Source organism: Actinia tenebrosa, unplaced genomic scaffold, assembly GCF_029948245.1.
Source record: "Actinia tenebrosa isolate PJP-AT-01 unplaced genomic scaffold, QUT_ActTen_1.0 PGA_scaffold0__85_contigs__length_37466705, whole genome shotgun sequence".
In the NCBI taxonomy this organism is placed as follows: domain Eukaryota; kingdom Metazoa; phylum Cnidaria; class Anthozoa; order Actiniaria; family Actiniidae; genus Actinia; species Actinia tenebrosa.
The window spans coordinates 36,619,062-36,633,727 of record NW_028292569.1 but is presented as its reverse complement, the minus strand read 5'-3'; the positions used below and the strand labels follow the sequence as shown (position 1 = coordinate 36,633,727).

The 14,666-nt window shown below is 37.9% G+C and overlaps 2 protein-coding genes across 2 annotated transcripts; both read right to left on the bottom strand.

Moving 5' to 3' along the window:
• Positions 1 to 298: 298 nt before the first annotated feature.
• Positions 299 to 2,265, bottom strand: LOC148914205 (uncharacterized). Its single transcript, XM_089025633.1, has 3 exons — positions 1,816 to 2,265; positions 1,221 to 1,487; positions 299 to 958 (listed from the first exon to the last, which is right to left on the bottom strand). Exons 1-3 carry the CDS (start codon positions 2,147 to 2,149, stop codon positions 720 to 722), a joined length of 840 nt encoding a protein of 279 aa, XP_088881759.1. The 5' UTR covers positions 2,150 to 2,265; the 3' UTR covers positions 299 to 719.
• A 1,307-nt stretch (positions 2,266 to 3,572) lies between these two features.
• On the bottom strand, positions 3,573 to 13,600 carry LOC148914204 (uncharacterized). The gene is made up of 8 exons (XM_089026609.1): positions 13,195 to 13,600; positions 12,024 to 12,308; positions 10,985 to 11,302; positions 10,485 to 10,796; positions 9,622 to 9,789; positions 7,480 to 9,276; positions 6,667 to 6,933; positions 3,573 to 5,613 (listed from the first exon to the last, which is right to left on the bottom strand). The coding sequence occupies exons 1-8, from the start codon at positions 13,208 to 13,210 to the stop codon at positions 4,280 to 4,282; spliced, it is 4,497 nt and encodes a 1,498-aa protein (XP_088882735.1). The 5' UTR covers positions 13,211 to 13,600; the 3' UTR covers positions 3,573 to 4,279.
• Positions 13,601 to 14,666: the final 1,066 nt, after the last annotated feature.

Sequence of the window (14,666 nt, the reverse complement as noted above, 5' to 3'; positions counted from 1 at the left end):
ATCTTTGATCTGTGAACCGTGATTCAGCTAATCCTCGATAACGTGTGAACTTGAAATGATAGATGAAAATATATATCATTTCAACTTCACTCAGTGTCAGAACAACGATTATTAATGGTTTTGAATTATTCCCATGAGGAATGAAATAACAAAAGACACGGCGGCCATATTGGATGATATAACAAAGGAGACTGATGACGAATCTTTTGTTCAATTCATCCAACATGGCGGCTGTTAAAACCATCAATATGAAACAGAAAATTAATTGTAAAGTAGTTCATACGTAGTTCATAACCGCCACCCGGTTAGCTCAGTTGGTAAGAGCGTCGGTCTGTTGTGCGGGAGGTCGTGTTTCAAGCCTCGGCCGGACCAACACTCAGGGTCTTAAAATAACTGAGGAGAAGGTGCTGCCTTTGTAATAATATCTTCAAATGGTTAGACCTTCAAGTCTTCTCGGACAAGGACTTTAAACCGTAGGCCCTGTCTCCTAACCCTTCCTAACCTACAGTAAAAATGGGGGACATAAAAGAACCACTGAGGACGTAAAAAGAAACCCTGGCAGTGACCAAACTCAGTGCCTACACTTCATACTAACCATCTCTCATGCTTGTAAATTGCATAAAGCAATCTGTCATTCACAACTCCATGTAAAGCGCCTTTGATTATATCCACATATTAAAGGGCGCTATATAAATCATAAATCATAATCATAATCATAATCATACGTCCCTTGGACGAAAATCTTCCTGGATTTTCTTGAAATATTCTGACATTTGTACCCGTCGATTTTCCTCGTCCTCTGTTCTACCCAAGGCATTCAACACAAACACCATTTCCTGCAGTGTTTTTAATGTTTCTTCTGGTGAATCCAGGACTTGCTGTTGCATTTGGAGCGCTTCATCTAAGTACACCAGCACTTCTTCGTATTTCTCGATTATGGGTTCTGAAGACATGGAAGCTGCGCAGAGAGAAAAATGAAGGGCAGTCAAATACTCATTAGCCATCCCGAGGCTATCCCGAAGCCATCCCGAGGTCTTGACGAAAAATCCATGTCAAGTTGGCATTACGGTGCCATGTGGGGCTGTTATAGGGGACATATCCCCAAGATGGCGTATGTATTACAAACTCGACCCAGTTTCCCCCTCAAACTCGGAATGGCTACTTTTCAACTTCCCAGATGTAAACAGATCTAAACCTCACTGAAAAGACTTTACACTTACCTTGCTGAGACAGAATAACACCTTGATCGAATAATGAACGAGCCGTATCTTGATGATCACCTAACAAGGTTTTCCTGTATCTCAATGCTATTTCGTTAGCCTTAACTGCCTTGTCATTATCACCCAGCTCAAGGTAGTACCTGGCAAGCCGACTGTGGGCTGTGGCCGTGAAGGGATGCATACCAAGTTCTTTCACGTAAATCGGCAACACTATCTGCTCTCGAAGCCATACTGCATCAGTGTGCTGTCTCTCAAAAGTGTAAGCGGCTTGTAAAGAAAATAATCAATATTAACTATGGACTAATAAACAGTGCATTAATTCAATGTGATGAAATATGAGACATCATAATGGATTAGGATTCAGTAGCAACAAGACTTGTAGCTAGGGTGAAGTGGGAGAAGCCTGCCCTTATCTATGCATTTCATTATGTGCAACTGTATCTTTCCATTTTTAGCACTTTTAGATAGAATCCTCTAAGGATTTTCTCCCTTCATTTTCCATCCCTTTCTTCACGGGGACCCGCCATTCTCTAATCCTTACACAAATGCCAGGCAAATCAGGACATCAATTGTTGATTTGTCATATACATCATACCTGCAAAATCATTGCAGCCAACAGCCAACATGACAAGACATTTCCTACTGCTCGGATTAGATTCCTTGTAACATCGTGGGCGAATCTTGATTCCTTTCTTGATATAATCAAAGCCAACTTCTTTGTGTCCGTATCTTACTAAGCACTGCCCACCTTTAATAAGAAACCGAGGGAAAACGTGGAGAAAGAATTTCCAACTGCTTACCTGGTAGGCTGCAGGACAATTTTTTACCCCCAGCTTCGACACTACCAAGCTCAGTTGCGACCACCACAGCAGCACATAGCAACAAAGGGATCCCACCACAGCAACGGATGATAGCATCGCACTGACCATCCTATGCTAGCATAGAAAGATATAATCCAACACTTGTCCTGTGCTCAAGCAGCACTGTTAATCTCACCATTCCTCTCGACTAAAGGAACTTTTCAAGACTTTACTTCTAAAGCTTTCAATATCCTCGCCTTATTTAGTTATAAAAAATTCAACACAACCATTCTGATTAATTACATGTTTATTTAACAAGGCATCAAATGCCACAACTTTAAGTAAATATGTTAATTACTTTATCATGAATACTTTATTCAAATAACTCTAGGGCGTGACGTGTTGCATTAAGGACTAAGTCTTATTTAGCTTCACTCTCATATTTTCATCAGACAAACAATGGTGCCCATCTAAAGGATACATTAAGACACTGAAATTTTAACGACTTATGGAAAGTCACGTCGTTTTAGTGGGTGACGCACCTCAATGAGACCAATAAAACTTTTATTAAAAGACAGAACAATTAAATGTTGTCAAACAACCATTTTAGTATATAATAAACAAAGATTCCCGATGATATGCGTTATGCCATTTGAAATGGTGATAGACAAATAATAGTAATAAATATGGCTTAAATATCGCGACGATCTTATAAAACTATAAAAACTAGCCTATGAAATTATACAAAAAAAAATGATAACATAAAAATATTAAAAGAAATAAAACTGCTCAAAACAACTACATCATATACAAATATGTAAATCAAATAATGAAAATATGAATTTCAAGAGTGGTTGTTTGGTTTCTAAAAAGTATAAACAGTTTCTCTATAAAGTATTTGCAGCGTTTGGTTGTACTCCAGCTAAGCGTACTTAGAAGCAGTGTCTTCATCGTACAACAGAATGCTGGCTGATACTCTTCCTTTTACAGCTATGATTGAACGACTTCGATCCAGTAAGGGAAAGTTCATTTAATATGCCGAAGGGGTTGGGGGGGTGGGGGGATGAAGACTTCTCCTCAAAAACCTTATTTTTTTTACAGCCCCCCCCCCCCCCCCTCCAGGACTCAACTTAATTTTCCAAACAACCTATGTAAATTTTCAAATTTAAATTGAGAGTCCCCCTGGTATGTATGACAATTTTTACAGTCCCCCCTTTCATGCCTTAAAAAAAATTCTACGTATGACCGTAGGGTCGATGAGGAAGGTTTTTAGGCCTGGATTATAAAATGTTATAAACACTGTCGAAGGTGTGGAGCAAAACGGTTTACGATTGGCCCTACAGAACGAATAAATCTAAAATGTTAGGCAAAAAACGGAGTAACGGGTAAATAGTATTTACAGTTATGCATGATACAGATACTATCAAAAGTACTTGGATGTAACTTAAGCACAATGAAAAGGTCGCTAGAGTGGTTTTTGTGTGAGTGGCCGAACTGTAGCCGTACCGTATTTTACCGTGGCCGTAACTACAAGTTGTGATTGGATGTAGTATTGAAAAAAAAAAATGGGAAGACAGTTCAATGTTACGGCAAGATGTACCGTGTAGGTATTGTAAGTTCTCACTCATACGAAAACCGCTCTAATGAATCGCGTCCATCAACTTATTTAAGTGCATCCAGAAACATTGGACAGCAGTTTCAACCTTTTGTGTTTCAATACTAACATAGGATCCTCCAGTCATCTGGTGACACTGTAATTATAAGAACATCATGTGGTAGTTTGATTACTGAAAAGCTTAATTCCATCGATACAGGAATAGAATCGAAAAAACATTTTGTGCAGTTATATAGAGTTCAACAACTGTTGTTACAATCAAGCAACAAAGTTTTTGCACACCGATTTTGTTCCAAGTCAGTGAAGTGAAGCGGTAGTTATGCTCTGCAGGAGGGCCACAGATTTGTCAGTGAAAAGTGTTACGTGTCACCCTCCTTAAATAAAGTTTATTGGTTGATTGATTGATTGCGAGTATCACTCACCGCCTGAGAAAACAGAACTTTCTTGCAAGTCTAATCATTTCATCGTTCGTTCAATGGTTTTCAGTCAAACCTCTTCTCCACAAACATTGATTTTCTTGTGTCATTCCTATATAGCAAACTCGCTTTAATTTCTCCTTGTCAACATTTGAATCCATGCTTGTTGTAAAACTCGATCACTGTCACTTGACAGCTATGAGATACGTTCAATATACACTAGAACTACTATAAACCAGGAACTTGATCTTGATCAATGTCCATTGGCTCTGAGCACTGCCGGTTAGCTTCTGAGGAAGTCGAACCATCAAAAATGTCATCCAGTTTCACGTTTTGAATTGTACCATTGTTTATTTTATCCATAACATCTTTAACGACAGACGACATCAAAGGGCCAAATTCTAATACATGACCCTGATTGGCTCCCTGAAAAGGAATCCCACCCCTATGGAGAACCATCAATAGTTTTTCCTCCATCAAAAACCCAGGAGATCCAGAAGACCCTTTGAAGAACGTGCTTACATCATATTTAGCATAATCTGGATTTTTGTAGGTTTTTTGAATCTTGCAAAACAATTGAGGTTGATGTCGATATTTTTGAATATCTTGTTCAAGCTTGATTGGACAGGAGACATCTATTTGCTTTCTACGTCCTCCAGGGTGCCCAATGAACGTTAAATATTCTCCATCTTGAAGCTGACGACCAGGTGGGGCAATATTATAACCTAACTCAGTCACACTTGAAGGAAAACCCTCAACACCATTTGAATACAGCTCAAGAATGGCATAGTCCAGCTTTTTCTTGGGAGAGGAGACCAACACAGGATTAGGTGCGAAACCAACACAATAGCCAGGTTGATCTTGTTCTTCATAGTTGAAATCAACATAACACTTACTCAAGTTGATACGTTGTTTATCTATGTCATCAAGAACATGCTTGTTGGTGATGACATACTTGGTTCCAATCCTAAAACAAGTTCCTCCACATACTTTTACATTACTAACATTTCTAGCAATTATTGCACCAATAGAATGTTTCATTTCTCTGATAAGTTCTTCCAAATCTAAAGCAGGCACCTCGTGCTTATGATCCAAAGCGAAATTTTCATGTCTAGCAAAAAAGTCATCAATCTCATCACCTGACTTCAGACCAAGCTTCTTTTCATAAAACTCTTTTACATTCATAAGCCATGATTTGTTTACTTGTGCACTAATATCAGATCCTGTTGAGGAACCTTCATTTGGAATAGGTGTGATAGGTTCTCGTTTAATTTCAGTACTACCCATTACATCATCCTCCTGGCTTGTTGACTTTGAGAAGCGCGGCAAATCATCCTGAGTAGTCCTTTTTTTTTTCAAACACTTTGTTATCATGTGCATTTGTTGTTCTGCTTCTTCCTCTCTTCCCAGCTGGGTCAACACGAACGCAAGTTCTTGATAGGTTAAAGCTGTCTCTTCTGGTGTGTCTAGTGAGCGCTTTTGTATTTCAAGCGCTTCTTGAAGATATGACAACGCTTTTTTAAAGAACGATGTCGTATTCGACGGGTCAGCTTCTGCTTGTGCTGTAACATCAAAGTAAAAATCAACATATGAGTTGAGAGTTGTATGTTATAAATATCTGTAAATAGACGATTTCTGAGATATCGCAGGCGCAGACGCGGAAAGTTTGATAACAAACCATTGGAAACCATAGAGTTAAAGGCGATTTCTAAGACCCTTGAAGAAAAGATTTTGTCTGAAATAAGCTATAAAAAAAACTTCAAAGTATTTCTTCGTTAACATAATGTTCAAAGTTTCTGTGTTTTCCAAAGCGCGCGTAATAGTCTTGCCCGAAAATGCCTCGTTTTCGAGCCTGAGCACTCGATACTTTTGTCAGCGCTCGCGCATCTCGAAAAAGATATAAGTATAGAAGCACAGGGATCCCAATTTAGATTAAAGTGAATGGTAAAATGAAATCCGAAAAATTAAAATATTAATCATTTTTAAAGTTCGAGATCGAGACAATGTCCTCCGTAATGCGAAAGAGTAAAAAAAAATCATTAAAAAATGCACTAGAACATTTTTTTTCGCGCGCGCCTTTGTTTTCCTATATAATTCCCCTATGGTATCTAATGTCGATCTTATGTATCTTATGTATCTTGGGCCTCGTCCACACGTATCCGGAAATTTTTGTATCCGCAAATTTTTTTTTGTGGATACGGGTTGCGTCCACACGTGTCCGCAAATTTTTGTGTCTGTATCCGCAAATTTTACAAAAACGGATACGTGTGGACGGTGAAAACGATTCGAATACGCTGCGTGTGGACGCAAACATTTTCGTATCCGCAAAAAATAATTGATTTCGAATTTAGAAAATGAATAATTTTTTAATTTTTCCGATTTCATTTTCACCATTCACTTTAATCTAAATGGCTCCCTGTGATAGAAGGTAGTGATCCCTGTACGGGGAGCAATGGTTGTCAAATATGTTTTAAGATTGACTGGTTTAGCGAAAAATGAACATAGATAGAAATAAGAGGTCTGCATCGGTTTTCCAGTTGCGCATATGATACTTTACATGGTCATATACACAACGCTAAGTAAAGTAAACGTACTATCTGAACACATCGACTTACCTTGCTGAGACAGAATAACACCTTGATCGAATAATGAACGAGCCGTATCTTGATGATCACCTAACAAGGTTTTCCTGTATCTCAATGCTATTTCGTTAGCCTCAACTGCCTTGTCATAGTCACCCAGCTCAAGGTAATTCCTGGTAAGCTGACTGTGGGCTGTGGCCGTGAAGGGATGCATACCAAGCTCTTTACGAAATGTAGGCAAGACATGTTTTTCTCTTATTGAAATTGCGTTGACATGTTCTCTTTTGGTACTGTAAGCTCCTAGATAAAAATGAAAACGCCATTATGTTAGAAATATATTACTTTCAACCGTACTTAAGTTAGTTATCTCCTGGGGTTATTACGTCCCCATAAGTTGTGGGTAGCATGGGTGGCGTTCGCGGCCAATGCGTCGTCTTTCACCGCTGTGAGTCCAACGGGTCGGGTCGCTAGTTCGAGCCCTGCGGTCGCCACATGTGAATTGAGTTTGTTCGTAAAAATCGACATGTGAGGTGAGCGTTGTGTGCATAGAATATTGAAAAGTGTCCCCAATTAGCGCGAAAGCGCTAGAACGACTAGACAATTAAATAAAGTGATTTATTTTTATTTTTTATAAGTTAATTGTGTTGTATTTAGTATTGCAACACTAGCTTTGAAGACTTATTTCGAAATTCGAGTGCACCAACACTCAGGGGCCTTTATCCCTCGCTGTGGTTTGGCTGACCACGTAAAATATCCCGTCTCACTTAGGGACGTTAAACAGAGGGTCACGAGTGTACAATAGCCAGTGCTACTTTGCTACTGCCATGTGTCACCACATCTACATACCTGCAAGATCTTCATATCCCATTGCTAACATGACGCGACTCTTTGTATTGGATAAAATCTTTGATCCGCGTACGTCAATTCCTTTCTTGATCGAATCAAAACCCTGTTCGTTATATCCGAGTCTTACTAAACACTTGCCATATTTGAGGAGAAATTGAGCTTTCGCTTTATCAGATATGACATTAGATTCGTAAATGTGATCAATCTTTTCTCCAGTTTCCTGAGACCCTTTGCCATCATCTTCAACAAGAGCTTCGATAACTTTGCAGAAGCAAATATCAGCTTCCTCCAGGGCAGTGGGACATAGGTAAGGAGTACATAAACACCCAAAGACAATCTTGGCACCACGCAGTGTCAGACATTCACAATACAGCTTTTTGTCTTCATTCTTTAGGGAAATTTGTGCAAATTCAAGCAGAATCATCTTTAGTAGATGCGATCTCATTAACTTCAATAAGACAAACTGGGAACGAATGAATGACTGGATGCAAAACTGCTTGACTTTAACATCTATACTGCTGTCTGTGATGCACCATCGAGCTATTTCCCTGATGTTTTCATCTTGTGATCTGTAATTCTTAATGGCATCCATGCTCCGTGTGCTGAAGAATTCTTCTTCAATCTTAGAAAGGATGTCAAATGTGTAGAAGATATATCTACATCTCGCTGGCTCAAACACAGATTTCAGGTCTTCTTCTTGTCTTGCCTTCAAGATACCAAAAGACCTGATAGCTGGATGGAGAACGTATGTCTCACTTTTGACGTCATAGGTATTGAGAAAATAATATTTCCTTAATGCCTGGAAACCTCGTTTAAGTTGGAGTTCATCTATTTTACTTCCTTTTGCTATGTGTTGTGCTTCCTTCAGAATAAAAAGATTTGGGAACACAGACAGAAGAACAAGTACCTCTCTAGAGCACACATTCATCCTTTCGAAACATTTTCCCAGACAGTGGTTAAGACGCTCTTCGTCTGGCAGGGAATCTGGGCAAAGAGATTCCAACTGTTCGTCTAGCGGGTAAGAATGAAACTGCTTATAAGCGGCTTCTACACTACCAGAGTCACTCAAAAATATCACGGCAGCACATAACAACAAAGGGATACCACCGCAGTACTCGATGATAGGCTCCACTAATTCCGGTTGGTCTGTTATTTGTATCTCACTTCGTAGTTTCATCAACTCAAGCGATTGCTCTCGATCAAATAGGTTCAATGTCATTTGCTTGACTTTAATGCTAAGACACTGAAGTGGTTCCCAGGTTGTCACCAACACTTTTAGTTGTGGTGCAGATCTGGTGACATTTTTTAGAAAGCACTGGAACTCTTCTTTCTTGAAAGTAAAAAGAGATTCGTGATCAGACGTTGATCCCGTTTGGGTGGTAGATGCTTGGTTTTTCGTATCTTTTGAGTGATACATGTGATCAAGGTTCTCTAGGATGAGGACACAGTCTTGGCTTGAGTGAGAAAACAAATCAATAACCTGAGATATTGGACGGTTTGCAGAAGTAATGCCACAGGTTGTCAAGATCTTGTAAGCCAAGTCCTCTAGACTGAAAACGTGTTTGGAGTCAACATACACCACAGTGTAACGATGTGGGTCTTTAATAATGTCATGTGCAACACTGACAACCAATGTTGTCTTTCCACATCCTGGGATGGCATGTAGGACAACCATATCAATCTGTTTATCTGTCAGGTTAGTAATCAATTCCTTTTTTTCTTCCTCTCGACCAATAATTTCATGCTTACTGATTGATGGTAAACCAAACTTGAGAAAGTCACATTGGAAAATTCTCGCTAAAAGATGAAAAACCAATAAAAGCATAATGATTCTCGACTTTTAATTCTAGTTTTTTTTAGGTTCAAATGAAAACACAATAAATCAATTAAAGAAAAAACATGACCATCACCAACCCAGTTTTAGGCAAAAATTAAACATTTTCAAAAGTTTAAGGTAACAATACATATCAATAGCCTGTTACAGAAGCTGTCATTATCATTTGTTTACTCATACCCATGGAGCCAGAGATGCTTTCTGCTCTTTCTGCTTTTTGTTATTATCAAAAAGGCAATGGCAATTATTACCAATTTACATTTGCCATCAAACTTGACAGAAACTGATTATCAATATCATATACTTACTACTACTCTGCTCTGTAGCTTGAATACTAAACATGTCTGGTGCTTTAGGAGGCACTTCTGGTGTGTCAGGTGGAGTAGCACTTTTTCTTTCAACATCATCACCAGTGCCATGTGGAAGGTCGGGAACATTACCAAACTCTACTGTATTGCTTTCATCAAATGAAACATCTTATAAAAAATAAAGGACCACAATAATTGATCAATTTAAAAGGTTATCTTAACTATCAAACTTTTCAAGGCATCTCTGTACAGATGAGGGAAATGTTTAAATCAACAAATAACAAATAAACGGTCTAAAATTTAGTAGTCGGATCTTAAAGATATCACAAGACATAGTTTGTGAAGGATTAAATTTTGGGTGTTGGGTTGTCATAGTAATCAGCATTAATTTATGCACATCATGGGGAAATCCTCCAGACTCTTAGCTCGTTCTTCAAAACTGTAGAATCTTTATCAAATTCTGGAACTTCATCTTGGAAGTACAACCTAACTATTCACAGAGGTTTAAGGAATTTTATCTTACAGATTTAAAATTATGGAGTCTTAAATTTGGGACATGAATTTTTGTATATCAGTTGATTTTATGTCAGTAGTTGTTTATAACATTGACAAATTGTGCAACTGGAAGCAAATTCTTTTGCCTTGGAAAGTTTGATAACTAAAATTAAATGTTAATTTCATATTTTAAATTTTACCCTCTTTACTTTTTAATGGATTTGGGCAGAATTGAAAACTATAAATACATGTTTGAATTTAGGCCTTAATTAATGTTACTGAGCAAGATATAATTAAAAAAACTTTCTAATTTTAGCTTCTTGTAGGTATTCCTAGAGCCTACTTACACATATCAACTTACCAATATCAAAATGAGACCTCAAGATCCTCAAAGCATCGTAACGTTTGATTTTTCTCCAGTGCCTTAGCCACATCATCAATGGTAGTGGATGGTCTAGCTGCTGTCAACCAGCTGATAACTTTTGCAGTTGGACTGTGAACTTCCTTGTCTTTGGGTGGCTCCAAGCCATCCATTATGGAAGAGTCAACATTGAAATAATTGCCAAGTTGTCTCCATCCCTGAACACCACCTTGAATATCTTTATTCAGTAAGACTGCAATCACCTGAAGATCATCTGAACCCACTTTCAAGACCTCACTTGCATTTAAGTCCTTCATATCTGATAAAGAAATGAATTATAGAATTCTTTTTATACACAGATACATGTATTATTTACTGTCCCAAAGTCAGTCCAGATAGTGAATGACTTTGCCTGAAGTCATACATACGAGGAATAAGAGCTGTTTTGAAATAAATAATAAATAATGATAAGATAACGAACTTTTCCTAATCTAATCTTATGCTCACCTTCTTTTCTAATAATTTGCTTCACTTTATTAAGAACATCTTCCCTTCCCATCTTATGGAAACAATCCATGAAGTCCTTCAAAAGAATGGGTTTCTTGCTGGTTGTGTAAAGGTATCGCACCAATGCTACAGTTGGATTATAATCACTGTACATTGCAAACCTTTGATAAATATCACGAGGAACTCCCAAGTTTTGAGCAAGTTTTTCCCAGTTGCCTAATGGCTTTCTTGCTGAATCAAGTTCTTGTGCAATCTCATCCATAATGTCAGAGCATGAATCTGTGATGACTTCAGACACTTTGTCTTCATCTCTGAATCCTACATTTACAAAAACATTTTAAAAAGGTTTTATTCCATAGAAATCTTCTTTATCGAGGATTATAAGACTAACTTATGGTGCATCCATACATTCAAAAATTCTATCCTTCTCTTAAAACCTGGGAAAGTTTTATTTTCTAATCATTTGTTTGCATCTGCAAAGTTGCGCTTCGAAAGTTGAATGGTAGCGCGCCGAAATTATCCAATCAAGCCACCTTAAATATACTTTTATTACATCTTAGTATTACACAGAGTTGAGCCACCAAAGCCATTAAGGTTGACCTACAAAAAAGGTAATTAGATCAAACTTTTCATAAACTTTATCCATTTTTAGAAGATGGTTACAAAGATGGCACTCTTTTCTTCATGGTTCTTTGACAGTGGGCTGGAGGAGAAAGCATTTAAATATTCTCCCTCTTGCTTGTTTATAAATGCAATTATTCTCCTTCCTCCCAAATCTTTCTGCCATTTCTCCTTTTGCAAATAAACAAAAATCTTTAAAAATTTCCTCCTTTTCCCCTTTTTCTGCTAGTTGTCCCTTCTCACTAAATTTTCCATTGTTTCTCAACCCTCCTCCCTGATCCGTTCCTCTCTGCTCCTTTGAGGATCGATATGATGGGTTTAGATATTAACAAAAATTAATATATAAATTTATCCTTATTTGTAATTCTTTATGTGCAACGGCATTATTTTGTGGAATTTGACCAATTTGATCACTTACTTTTGTCAATCTTGATATAGATATCAACTCTTTGTATTGCTTTTAATGCATCTTTAAGGTCTTTTATTGTTAATTCTTGCTTTTTTGTTGTCCAAAGATATTCAAAGAGCTTGATAGTTGGGCTTTCCTCCAGGTAAAGTTCACATTGGCGTATCACACAGTTATCAATCTTCAGGACAAAAGCCAAATGAGACCAGTAGGGTATGGACTTGAATACCCTGTCCAGACATAGTGAAAATTCCTTTAGTGCGATGAGGTTCTCTTGTAACTCTTTAATAGGAATGCCTGCAAGCAGTAAAATGAATGATTTAATCAGTCATCTGGATAAAAAGAATTAATTGAGGCCCCATTGTAGGCTCATTGATGTGTTGTTTTCTCCATTGCCATATTTTTCTCTGCATTGGTTCTTCAGTTTTCCTCCCTCCACATTAACCACATGTGAGTTGAGAGTTGTATAAACATAGAATATTGAATGTACATTATGTGAGTTGAGAGTTGTATGCAGAGAAAATATTTCCATAATTTTTTTTTCTTCAATTTCAATTTTCAATTTAGGCTGCATTCATTATGTATGCCTAGAGGAGGGTGGAGCAGGTAAAAATTTTCATTTTTGTCAAATACACTGTTTACTAAAGGAGGCACATAAGTGTTATTCCAAATAATCAGGAAATATGAAAGATACTGATTATTTTATTTTAAAGCAGTAAAATATATTGATGTACTTTAAATAATTAAAACTCACAAATAAAATCCACCTCCCACCGCCCCCCTCCCCCTCCGGCATATACAATGATGCAGCCTTACATACACAAGTATCACAAACAAATAAAAATGCTTCCTAAAGGCCATCACCATTTCTGAAAATGGTAAAAAATACTTCTATTTTAGATGTTCAAATGGCTCCCAGCAATCAGGTCTCCCAAACTTTCTAATTTAAGTTCTCTCTAAGATTTTCATTATTTGCTGGCGGGACATTCATACGCTCTGAATTTCATTGAAAAATAACAGCGCTAGACTTGTGGCAAGGTTCCCCCCTTCTACTAACATCCTTTTTGGTATCGAACGAATAACTGAACATTTGCGAAAGACACTGATTTCTTTAAACATTGCTATATAGGCGTGAATCACAGGCTGCAAATAAGATACCTGGTCAGCAAGTTATAGAACTTACCGCTATTCGTCGCCATGTTGCCGGAGATTGGAAATGGAGGGAAATAGGTGTCTTTTGCGAATATTTGGTCTCAGTTATGAGCTTCCTTTGGAAATTCTTCGATTAGTCTTATCCATTCGACATTGCGTTAGAGTCCATGAAGCGTTTACAGTACGTAGAAACCATCATGATATGGAGGAATAGAAAGTGAAAGTACGTCTTCTTGCAGACATAATGTGGAACTACCTTTTAAGTGCAAGATTCTTAAGAACGATCAAGCTAAGATAGTTTCAATTTCCCAATTCCACTACTATCTACTATAAAAACTAGGATTGAACAACTAAAAAGATCGAATAGTCAAGAGAAATAAAACTTTGATAGCACGATTTCGTGGAAACGCCGAGTAGCGTCTTCCTGTTTGTCGGCTGTTTGTGGTGACCAAGCCGAGTGTGTGCATTGTGCCACAGGCAGCCCAAACTCCGCTATTGAAAAGCTATTTTTGAAATATCAAAATTTAAAGCATGCGTAATATTTTAATAATGCTTTCGAATATTAGATGCTACTAATATTTGATGCCATAATAAATGTGGCCCAGCTTCAATGCTACACTCCATATACTAGTATAGGCAGAAACTAATTACGTTATCAAGTGAGGCCAAACACTACTGCATAATCATTTTATTCATCTTCCATGACCTCCATCATCAGAGGGTAAATCTAAAATATTATAGGCTAGACAGAAACAAACAGAGTTTGGGCACGAGACTCCTTTTCAGTCTTCCGCTTGAAGACTGTGGAAGGGTAAGAATAGTGGAAATCTCTTTGTTGTTTGTATTTTTCTATTAGGGCATAGGCAGTAGAGATGAGGGGCTAGAGCCCAGCTCAGTCCCCACTTTCATAGTTTTGAATTCCGGTTGCATTTTGCTTGTTTGATTACTTTTAGGCCCCCTATTTTTCATATTTGATATTTGTCAGTCAGATTACCGGCGTTTGCATTGCTACGCGACCACCCCAGACAAAAATCAAGACGTGCACTTTGCAATAGACTGCCGTCAATCAAACACGTTGACGCATTTACGCGCGTTTGGATCGGCCAGGATAGGCCCGGTGAGTGTGGCTCATAATACTTGTAAACAATCGACCGAAGTTTTGGCGCCTTTTGAATCACACACGCGTGTAAATGGCGATTTTTGTCTGGGGTGGCCGCGTAGCAATGCAAACGCCGGTAAAAATTGCAACAACAAAAAAAAAAAATAGTACAAAAGACTTTGCACTAATTCATGTTTAAGCAAAATCTTGTCACTGCCATTTTCACAACCTAATTTCTGTAAACATGGTGTAAGAGAGAATGTATAAGAACAAGTCTTATTTTGTATGGAAACATTGTAAATAAAACTTGCTTGACCAGAAACTTGTCTTCTTAAGGCATCTTTTACGACCACTTGTTGACCCCACCCACACCTACCCAAGCTATGAAGACTTTGACTACATGC

Coding starts and splice junctions, on each gene's coding strand:
- LOC148914204 (XM_089026609.1), bottom strand. Junction 11,303..12,023: donor CTATATCAAGATTGACAAAA/GTAAGTGATCAA, acceptor TTGTAAATGTAG/GATTCAGAGATGAAGACAAA. Junction 9,277..9,621: donor AGCTACAGAGCAGAGTAGTA/GTAAGTATATGA, acceptor TTCATCTTTTAG/CGAGAATTTTCCAATGTGAC.
- LOC148914205 (XM_089025633.1), bottom strand. CDS start 2,149: ATGGTCAGTGCGATGCTATCATCCGTTGCTGTGGTGGGATCCCTTTGT. Junction 1,488..1,815: donor TGGCTGCAATGATTTTGCAG/GTATGATGTATA, acceptor TTTCTTTACAAG/CCGCTTACACTTTTGAGAGA. Junction 959..1,220: donor TGTTATTCTGTCTCAGCAAG/GTAAGTGTAAAG, acceptor CTCTCTGCGCAG/CTTCCATGTCTTCAGAACCC.